This window comes from Rhincodon typus, chromosome 12, assembly GCF_021869965.1.
Source record: "Rhincodon typus isolate 14 chromosome 12, sRhiTyp1.1, whole genome shotgun sequence".
In the NCBI taxonomy this organism is placed as follows: Eukaryota; Metazoa; Chordata; class Chondrichthyes; order Orectolobiformes; family Rhincodontidae; genus Rhincodon; species Rhincodon typus.
In genome coordinates this window covers 65592478-65603518 of record NC_063343.1, presented here as the reverse complement: position 1 = coordinate 65603518, position 11041 = coordinate 65592478, and the positions used below count along the sequence as shown (strand labels likewise).

Below are 11041 nucleotides of genomic sequence, written 5' to 3'. Positions count from 1 at the left end.
AGATCCCTTATCTGGTGAGGTTTTATCAATCTTGGTACAGGTTTGGAACTCTCTTCCACAACTGGCATGCTGGATGTTTGATCAGTTGTTAATTTTAAACCTGAGAGAGAAGCATTTTTGTTAAGCAAAGGTAATTAAGGGATATGGGCCAAAGGCAGGTATACCGAGTTAGGCCACAGATCAGCCATGATCTTATTGAATGGCAGAACAGGCTTGAGGGGCTGAATGGCCACCTCCTGTTCCTAAACTTGTGCATCAAGCAACTTCGGTTTGTTTGGTGGGAACATCATCACTGAATCCTTACAGTGTGGGCACAGGCCCTTCGGCCCAACAAGTCCACACGGACCCTCAGCTCCATCCCCCTATAACTCACCTAATCTACACATCCCTGAACACTATGGGCAATTTCCCATGGCCAATACACCCTGACCTGCACATCTTTGGACTGCGGGAGGAAACCAGAGCACCTAGAAGAAACCCACACAGACATGGGGAGAACGTGCAAACTCCACACAGACAGTCGCCCAAGGGTGGGATCGAACCCAGGTCCCTGGCGCTGTGAGGCAGCAGTGCTAACCACTGAGCCATCGTGCTGTGTTCCATACTTTTACTGTGTAAGAAACCACTCAATCAATTCCTTTCAAAAACTTGAAAATCCCAATCAAATCATCCTTCAATCTTCAATGTGTCCTGTTTTGTGAATATCTGATCCCACATTTTGGGAAACTCTCCAACCTGGGGAAACAGCCTCTTCACATCTAACCTCTCATCCTCTTGAGCCTTGAGAGATATCACAGTGTGGACCATTCCCCAGCGATGGTTCCCCAGTGTTTGATGTATGAGGAGGGACAGTGAGTGGCAGAAGGTCATTCTACCCTGAGAGCATCACAGTCAAAGTAAAATGCCATGGCTGCTCAAAGTATGAAATAAAAACAGTAAATGGTGGTGAAACTTAGCAGGTTTGGCAGCATTCTCCTGAAGTAGAGTCAGTCTGGGTGTGAAATGTGAACCCTGTTTTTTCTCTCCCCACAGATTCTGCCATACTTGCTTTATTTCTCCTGTGTTCTCTGTTTTATTACAGTCCACTCAGTCCTGGGTCACTACTGCTGGAGATCACTAATAGGGAAACATAGAAACTAGGAGGAGTAGGCCATTCAGCCCTTTGAGCCTGCTCTACTATTTACTATGATCATGGCTGATTATCCAACTCAATACCATGTTCCATCTTTCTCCCCATACTCTTTGATCCCTTTAGCCATAAGAATGATATTTAATTCCTTGAACCATTCAATATTTTGTCCTTAACCACTTTCTGTGGAAAGAATTCCACAGGCTCATCACTATCTGGGAAAGAAATTTTACCTAATCTCAGTCCTAAATGGTCTACCCTGTATCTTCAGAAAAATGAAGAAGGGTCTTGACGCGAAACGTCAGCTTTCCTGCTCCTCTGATGTTGCCTGGCCTGCTGTGTTCCTCCAGCTCCACACTGTGTTATCTGTTCCCCAATCTCCCCAACTCACTGAGTAAAACTATTTTCCTCGTAGTCACACACGGGCCATTCGATCCAACCAGTCCATGCTGACCATGTTCCCAAACCAAACTAGTCCTAACTGCCTACACTTGGCCCTTTATCCCTCCAAACATTTCTTATTCATATCCTTATCGAAATGTCTTTTAAATGTTGTAATGTACCCACATCCATCACTTCCTCTGGCAGTTCATTCCTCACACAAACCACACTCTGTATAAAAAAAAGCTGCCCCTCATATCTTGTTTAAACCTTTCTCCCCTCACCTTAAAAATATGCCCCCTAGTTTTGAAATCCCCCACCCTAGGGAAAAGATACCTACCATTAACCCTATCTATACCCTTGATGATTTTATAAACCATCATCACTCACCTCGCCTTTGTATATTTTTCTTCGTTAATTATCCTGCCCTCAGATCATCAACCCCCCCAACACCAGAAACGATTTCTCATTACTTAACTTTTCAAAAACTCTTAATGGCTGTAAACAGCTCAATTAACTCTCCCTGAACTTGCTCAGTTTAAAGGAGAGTGATCCTCGTAATGTAACACACCTAGTTCCATTCCCACTAAATCTGATTGGCTCCTGTGCAAGGCCTTGATTTCTTCTGAAAGTGTCCAGACATGGAAATAATTTTCCCATCCAGCAAACCCCTCCCAGTGTGATATTCTGGGGAATGGTGTAGTAAAACTGCTCAGGCAGGTACCTCTGTCCTTCCACTATTGTCCACCTCCCATTGTGATTGGTGACTGATTGTTGGTTATAGCGTAGAGCCGGGTAAACGGGTTGAAAGTGCAGGTCTGATTGGGTGACAGGAAGGGCTGAATGGCCGCCTCCTGTCCCAAACATGTACATAAAGATTTTCAAGTGGCGTTACTCTTTTGGTTACTCGATTCCTCGTGTTTTCTAGGGGACCAGGGAAGAAGACGACGTAGTCAGTGAGGATCTAGTGGCTGAGGATGCGAAGGTAGGTCCGGTCTTGAGCACGGATCTCCAAACTGAATGTTAGCTCATTTCCCGAGGGCTGACCGTGCCACGTGATGATCAAAGTAAGTTTGGGCCCAGTAAAAGATCTGGCTGCATTGTTGATGTGGTCCCAAAGCAGACTCATGGAGATGGCAGAGTTGAGTTATGGGCCAGTGTGGAATTGGTGGTGTCTGCATTGGCGTGTTCCAGTGAGGACTCATCGTGGCGAGGGCTTCGGTGGAGGCAAATGGTGCCGAAAAGTGAGGACTATCGTTCCAGGGTGATGGGATGGCGAAGGGGTCTCATGCCTGGCTACCAGGCCCATGGTGGGGAGACTTAACAAGAAGGACCGTAACATTGGACACTTTCTTTATGTATTTCTTCATTTTTCTGCCTTTATATTCTATGTTTTGGTTTATTTTTCTGTGGCACCAGAGAGCGATGACACTGTACAACACCTTTCACAGTATTTTGTAACAAAATACACACAATAATAAATAAATCAAATCAAAACCGCAGAGGCTGTAGCTAAGGTCTGAAGTCAGTGGGGGATGTGATGGCATACTCACTCATGTTATTTCTGAGCAAGTTGTTGAGGCAACTGAATCCCTACAATGTGGAAACTGGCCATTCAGCCCAGAAAGTCCACACTAACTCTCCAAAGTGTATCCCATCCAGACTCACCCCCCTACCCTATCCCTGTAACCTTACATTCCCCACGGCTAATCTACCTAACCTACACATCCCTGGACACTATGGGCAATTTAGCATGGCCAATCCATCCTAACCTGCACATCTTTGGACTGTGGGAGGAAACCCATGCAGACACGGGGAGAATGTGCAAACTCCACACAGACTGTTGCCCGAGGGTGGACTCAAACCCAGGTCCTTGGTGCTGAGAGACAGCAGTGCTAACCACTGAGCCACCGTGCTGCCTGAGAGGAAGTCTGGGATCAAATCCCACTGTGGCAGATGGAGGAGTTTTAATTCCAGATTTTTTTAAATTCAAAATCTGAGGGCAACTGTGAAATCATTGTAAAAACCCACCTGGTTGTCGTTGTGGGAAAGAAATCCACCATTCGCACTTGGTCTGGCCTACATGTGACTCCAGACCCACTGCGATGTGGTTGACTCTTAATTGGCCTCTGAAATCGGCCTAGCAAGCCCCTCGGTAGTGGCAGACCACTAAAAAGGACAGGCCCAACAGGCATCGTTGTACACAGGAGGGAGTTGCCCTGGGAGTCCTCAAGATTAACTCTAGACCCCCTGAGGTCTCATGGCACCAAGTCAAACATGGGCAAGGAAATTTCCAGCACAACGTACACCGGATTCCTCCAACAGTCCAAAGATGTGCAGGTTAGGTGGGTTGCGCATGGGAAATGCAGGGTTACAGGGATAGGCTAGGCGGTGGGTCTGGGTGGGATGCTCTTCAGAGGGTCAGTGTGGGCTCGATGGGCCGAATGGCCGGCTCCCATACTGTAGGGATTCTTTGGGAAAGCATTGAGGGATGTGGAGGAGAAAGGAAGAGGAGCTGAAATATAAATCCGAGCCCAAACTGATAGAATGGTGAAGCAGACCAGAGGGGCTGAATGGTCTCTTCCTAATGTTCCCCTGTTTTATTTCCACAGGAGCTGTATGAAGCTGGAGAGTTACAGTGGGGAACCACAGAGAGTTCGTTCATTACTATCCTTGGAAACCGGAGCTTTTGTCACCTTCAGCTAGGTATGGTGACTGAATGATTGAACGGTTGATAAATCAGTTCCTGGTCTCCCAATATCCCAGGGTGTTAAACAGAAGCTCCTGGTAATGCCCCAAACATGATCATATTTCTCAGCCCAATGGCTGAATCGGTGCCTCTGTGTTAGACCCCTTTATCTTACAGCTTTCCATCGATCCTGGCCCTTAGCTGTCACAGGCCAAACCACCTTAAATAATTGAGTCAGTGCCCCTGGTGGAAAGGTGGCCCCACTGATTTTCACATCATCGCCCATCTGTCTATGTGGATGCATGTGTACATGTATGTCCAAGTGGATATGTGTGTACGTGCCTGTCTGTTGTGGGAGCACATAAGCAGATGAGTGTGTGAAATTTGGTGTTTGTGGTCTGCATCGGTCTTTACAGCTGGCTTTGTGTGTGTGTGCATGCGTACATGTGTGCATGCGTACGTGTGCGTGCGTGCGTGTGTGTGTGTGTGTGTGTGTTTTGTGATGCTGCTGTGACTTTCAGAAGTTATTTTGTCCTTTCTTTTGAAGAGAGTTTACAAGGCAGAGGTACTGAGCTGCCTAGTTAAGACCACTTGAGTAAACAGCTTGGGAGGTTTTGGGTTTTTCTTAACAGCCTGAATGGGTATGGTCAGCTCTCACAGGTCAGGATTTCTGGGTTTTTAGGTTAGCTTTAAGCAGAAGCTATTGGGATCTCGACAGAGTTGGAAGCTTCAGTGAGTGGCTCTTGGCTGCTACTCTCTGAATTTTCTCCTTGATATTTTTTCCTTCTGAATTGGAGAACTGCATGTGAGAATCTGTACCTGAATTTTCCTTTTTGACAAGGGGTGTGTTTATGGGATGTTACTATATTAGAACAATTAATTAGTAATAGGTACTGTATCTATTATTCTGTTAAGTTTTCCAGTAGAGTCAAGATATTCTAAATTTCTCTTTCTTTGGTTGTATTTTAACTACAGTGTCTAAGTAAATTGTGTTTTGCTTAACATCAAGTAGTTTGACCAGTCGCTTTGCATCAGGAACAGGCACTTCACATTTGCTGCTTAAAAAAACGAAAAAGTTACGGTTTAGGCTACTTTCTTAAAATATTTTGAGGGGGTCTGGCCTGGTCCATGACTGCATAAAGACTTGTGCCTATAACTGTGTGTGTGTGTATGAGTGTTTACGTATGTGCCTGTCTGTGAGAAAGGGAGTGTGTGTGTGTCAGTGTACTGTGTGTGTGTCAGTGTACTGTGTATGTGTCTGTGAGAAAGGGAGTGTGTGTGTGTCAGTGTACTGTGTATGTGTCTGTGAGAAAGGGAGTGTGTGTGTGTCAGTGTACTGTGTATGTGTCTGTGAGAAAGGGAGTGTGTGCATGTGTGTGTTAAGTGCCTGTCTGTAAGAGACAGTGTGTGTGTGTGTGAATTTAATCACTGTCACTAACCTCACTGCTTGCAATATTCCTCAGTGTTCGATGAGTATCAGAAGATCGCTGGGAAGGAGATTGAAGAGAGTTTGAGGGGTGAACTGTCGGGTGATTTTGAGAAGCTGATGCTTGCTATGGGTAAGAATTAATGTGCTTCCTGAGGGTTGGCACACTGAAATGTTGAACTTAAAAGTAAGTACTTAAACTGTTAAACTTAAAATAAGTGGCCTTTGCTGCAAAGTGCAGGGAGAGAGCTCCTGGGGTGGTGCTGGTCTGACCGTTTCCCTCTGTCCTGTTCACATCGAAAGCTGCTCAGTTACCTGACAACAAGCGACTTTGTCATAATAAACTGGCCACTTGTCCTTAAACCAACCTTTGGCAAGCTCCATTTGTATAAGAACCCCTCACCTCCAGTTTGTCTGCAAACTAAACTTCAGTTACTGCTTGAACAGGCAGCTGAATAAACAATGCTTGAGATGATGGTCAGCTTACTTGCTTTTTAAAGCATGCAGCAATCCTTATGAAGCACTTTCAAAAAAGTTCTTCCTCATTTCAGTCCACAATTTTAAAAGGCACAGAAATAAAAAAAGGTTTCTGCTCCTTTTCATGACAAATTCCTTTTTCCTACATAAAACCGTTTCATTGGCACCGTCTATGCCAAATAAATGGCATTGCCATGATCTTGCTAACACTTTAGTTGGTTGCAATGAGAAGCATATCCTGAATGGAAAGACCACTATCCTCCTATCCTTCTGCCTACCCTGACCCATTCCTCCCTGTCTGGCCCCATTTGCTTCCTATTCAAGCTCCTACCTGTTCTACACACAGTGTGGACTTTTACACATGATGTACAGGGCCTGGATCTGTGCACGTTTCCATGTGAGATCGTATCACACGGTCACTGCAAAATTCCACTGTCACCAAATGCTACCTTTTGGCTTCACGCAGTTGGCGAGATGTAATGAATGGAGTGCCACAGGGATTAGTGCTGTGGCTACAACTGTTTCTATGTCAACGGCTTGGAGGAAGGAATCCGAACGTAGATCGCTGAAGTTGCTAGTGACGCAAGGATAGGTGGGACAGCGAGTTACAACAAGGACAGAGAACGAGCAACTTGGAAAGGCATATAGACAGGTTATGTGAAGGGGCAAAAGATGGAGAAGGTGGAGTATATCCTGGCAAAATGTGAACTTGTCTACATTGTCAGGAAGAATACAAAATCCATGTTATTGAAAAGGATAGAGATTTCAGAAGTCTGTGGAACATGGATTATATAATAGTCTGTGGGTACAGCAAGTGGTTCGGAAGTTAAATGGAATGTTGAGATTTATTGCAAGGGGAATGGGATCTAAAGGTTTTTGCAACAGTTGAACAAGACATTGGTGAGAGCACATTTTATTGAAACACGTAAGATCCTTATAACTAGGGTGGAGTTGCAGGTAGAGAGGATAGTAAGAAGGTGTTTCGTACACTTGCCTTTATTGGTCAGTGCATTGAGTATAGGAGTTGGGAGGGTCATGTTGCAGCTGTACAGGACATTGGTTAGGCCACTTTAGGAATGCTGCGTGCAATTCTGGTCTCCCTGCTATGGGAAAGATGTTGTTAAACTTGAAAGTGTTAAGAAAAGATTTACAAGCATGTTGCTGGGGTTGGAGGGTTTGAGCTATAGAGAGAAGGTGAATAGGCTGGGGCTATTTTCCCTGGAATATTGGAGACTGAGGGCTGACCATGTAGAGGTTTATATAGTCATGAGGGGAATGGATAGGGTGAATAGTCAAGGTCATTTTCCCAGGGTAGGGGAGTCCAAACTGGAGGGCATAGGTTTAAGGAGAAAGGGGAAAGATTTAAAATGGGGACCTAAGGGGCAACTTTTTCATACAGAGGGCGGTGCGTGTATGGAATGAGCTGCCAGAGGAAGTGGTGGAGGCTGGTACAATTACAACATTTAAAAGGCATCTGGATGGGTATATGAATAGGAAGGGTTTAGAGGGATATGGGCCATATGCTGATAAATGAGACTGGATTAATTTAGGATATCTGGTAGGTGTGGACAAGTTGGACCGACGGGTCTGTTTCTGTGCTGTGTAACTCTGATTCTATGACACGGTTTAAAAATAAGGAGTCTCCCACTTCAAATGGAGATGAGGAGAATTTTTTTTTCTCTTTGAAGGGTCAGTAGTCTGTGGAACTCCATTCAGTAGAGGCTGGGACATTGAACATTTTGAAGATGGAGTTTGACTCCATTAACATCAAGAATCATAGGATCTGAAGAGGGATATATAGGCCATAATCGCATCAACATCAATCTTATTGAATGATGAAGCAGGATTGAGGGCTGAATGGCCTGCTCCTGACTCCTAATTTATATGTACATAGATACTGAGTGCTGGGAGGCGGCTCCAATCTCAGTCATTCACTGACCCTCCAGGCAGGAGCTGTTCAAGGACAGGAACAGGGATGTCTTGCTGCAATTGTACGGGGCCTTGGTGAGACCACACATGGAGTATTGTGTACAGTTTCACTCTCCATATCTCAGGAAAGATGTTCTGGCTATAGAGAGTGTCCAATGAATACTGGTTCCTGGCATGGTGGGACTGATGTATGAAGAGAGACTGGATCAGTTAGGATTGTATTCACTGGAGTTGAGAAGAATGAGGGGTGATTTCACAGAAATCTATAAAGTTTGAAAAGGAGTAGACGGGGTAGATGCAGGAAGGATGATCCCAATGACCAGGGAGTCCAGAACCAGAGGTTACAGTCCAAGGATATGGTGTAGGCCATTTAAGATTGAGATGAGGAGAACTGTCTGTACCCAGACCGTGGTGAGCCTGTGGAATTCTCTGTCACAGAAGGTGATTGAGGCCAAAGTATTGAATATTATCAAGAGGAATTAGATATAGTTCTTAGGGCTAAAGGGTTCAAAAGTTATGGGGAGAAAGTGGGAACAGGGGACTGAGTCAGATGATCGGCCATGATCCTATTGAATGGTGGAGCAGTCTCAAAGGGCTGAATGGCCTACTCCTCCTAGTTTCTACCTTTCAAATTCTTAGAACAATATTTAACTTTTTTCACAAGGTGGTGTCTGGGCTACACCAGCCACATTGAGGGATCTGTCGCTTGGAAACCACCCAGAGAAAACCAGCCCCTTACACCTGGACAGGATAGTGGCTATTTCAGCTGAGCATTCTGCTTTAGTTGTAAAAGTGACATTGGGGAATTGGGATTTGCTCAGTGATCCCAAAACCAGCCCTATAAAGCACTTCCCAATGCAATATCCTAACCTTCTCATTCTGTCTACATCTCACACTGTGTTTTGTATGACACTGTCTACCCAGTTAGTCAGTTTCACTGGAATTATCGTTATGTTATTCCATCACGGCCCCCAGTTCAGACCAAATTCTGCATCAATGTGATATATTTTAACCAGCTTTCCCCATTGGGTAGTACTCTCAATTAACTTTGTTTTTTTTTTAATTCTGCAGTCCGATGTGCCAGAAATACTCAGGAATATTTTGCTTCCAGACTATACAAGGCGATGAAGGTAAAGCAGCAAAGGTTTGCCACATTGGAACATAAGCAACGGGAGCAGGAGAAGGCCATTCAGCCCCTTTGAACTGTGCTGCACCAGACAGTAAAACCCTGGCTGATCTTTGATGTTAACCCCAACACCCCTCTGCATGTTCAAAGTTCCTCAGGCTGTCCAAGAGTAATCCCCTCCTTCAGAATTCGCTTCTAAAGGGCAGTTCCTTTAGTTTGTTGCCAATGTTGCAACATAGTGAAAGAACTCAGGAACTTATGAAATCAGTTTTGTTGCCTTTTCCAAGGTTCCTGGCTGACACTTGGCCTTGGCAGGATTGTCCGTCTCGAATTGCCTGGGAGCAGGAGGTGGTAGTGAGCTGCCTTCTTGAACCCCCACAGGCCATTTCATTTAGGTTCATCTTTACTAATGATGTTCTCTTAGTTAAACTGAATGAACTGCTGGGGAGTCTCATCTAGGCCTCCCTGGTTAAGGACAGTGACATGGTTCTCTCAAAGGAAGCGAGTGAATCATAAGGATTTTTATAGCAAGTTTGTAGTTTCACAGCCACACACTGTCTTTGCCTACTTCAGATTTATTTAATTTGAACTCGTGCTCCTGGAGATTAAACCCAATCCTCTCAATTTATTAATACAGTAAATTAGTCAGTAAGCTGAGTGGAAGAAAAAATTCTGCTTAGACAACGTCTTGCAGGACCATAAGAATTCTCAGTGCTTTAAAGCAAATACTAATGCGTAGGCACTATTCCAAAGTAATCAGTTTGCAGACAGGCTCCCAAAAACTGGTCCCCCTCAGCCCCGATCCCCCGACAGTGCGGCGCTCCCTCAGCCCCAACCCCCCAACAGTGCGGCGCTCCCTCAGCCCCAACCCTCCAACAGTGCGGCGCTCCCTTAGCACTGACCCTCCAACGGTACGGCGCTCCCTCAGCACTGCCCTTCCGACCGTGCGGCGCTCCCTCAGCACTGACCCTTCGACAGTGCAGCGCTCCCTCCGTACTGCCCTTCCAACAGTGTGGTGCTCCCTCAGCCCTGACCCTCCGACAGTGCGGCGCTCCCTCAGCACTGACCCTCCGACGGTGTGGCGCTCCCTCAGTACTGCACTGGAGGTGGAACGTGTGTTATTATCTGGTCAAATCTCTGGAGAGCGGTTTAAATCCACAAACTTCTTACTCAGTTGCTCAAACTGAGAAATGTGAGATTGAACAAGATCAGGAATTTAATCTGCCTTGTGTCTTCTCCATCTGAGCAAGGACATGGCTATTAAAGGCTCATGCATCAAACTGTTTGTCGAGTGAACAAAGACGGAAGTATGATTCTGTCTCTCTCCCTCTCCCCTTCCCCTGCCCCTTCCCCCTCCCCTCTCTGTCTCTGTCTCTCTTTCTCACCCCCAACCCCGGTTCCTGTCTGTACAGGGTATGGGGACGAGGGACAACACTCTAATCCGGATCATGATTTCCCGCAGTGAGATCGATATGTTGGACATCAGGGAGGAGTTCCGCATGAAATATGAGAAATCGCTGCACAATATGATAAGGGTGAGTGCCCGTTCGCAGGGCAGCTACAGGCTGAGGTGGGCATATGCTGTCCAAACAGATTCTCCCTGTAGCCCCGTGCCTGGGGCCTGTGACACTGGGTTACGGAGATCAGTCAGAGCTACTGCCCCTGTTTGTCTCTGTGTGTCTGAGTCGATGTGTGTACGTTTCTGTGCACGTGTGTGTTTGTACCTGTGACTGAATGTGTATTTAGGTCCATGAGTGTATCTGGGTATGTGTGAAATGTGAGAATGCGGAGGGAGGTGTGTGTGAGCAGGTGGGCTGGGGGTGGGAGTGGGTGGAGTGGGGGGTGCGTGAGTGCAGAGGGAGGTGTGTGTGAGTGGGTGGGGTG

The 11041-nt window shown here is 45.9% G+C and overlaps 1 protein-coding gene across 1 annotated transcript; it reads left to right on the top strand.

The window, feature by feature from the left end:
* The first annotated feature begins 901 nt into the window (after nucleotides 1-901).
* LOC125484512 (annexin A6-like) lies at nucleotides 902-10887 on the top strand. The gene is made up of 6 exons (XM_048603491.1): nucleotides 902-919; nucleotides 2439-2495; nucleotides 4123-4216; nucleotides 5663-5758; nucleotides 9103-9161; nucleotides 10570-10887. Exons 1-6 carry the CDS (start codon nucleotides 902-904, stop codon nucleotides 10885-10887), a joined length of 642 nt encoding a protein of 213 aa, XP_048459448.1.
* Nucleotides 10888-11041: the final 154 nt, after the last annotated feature.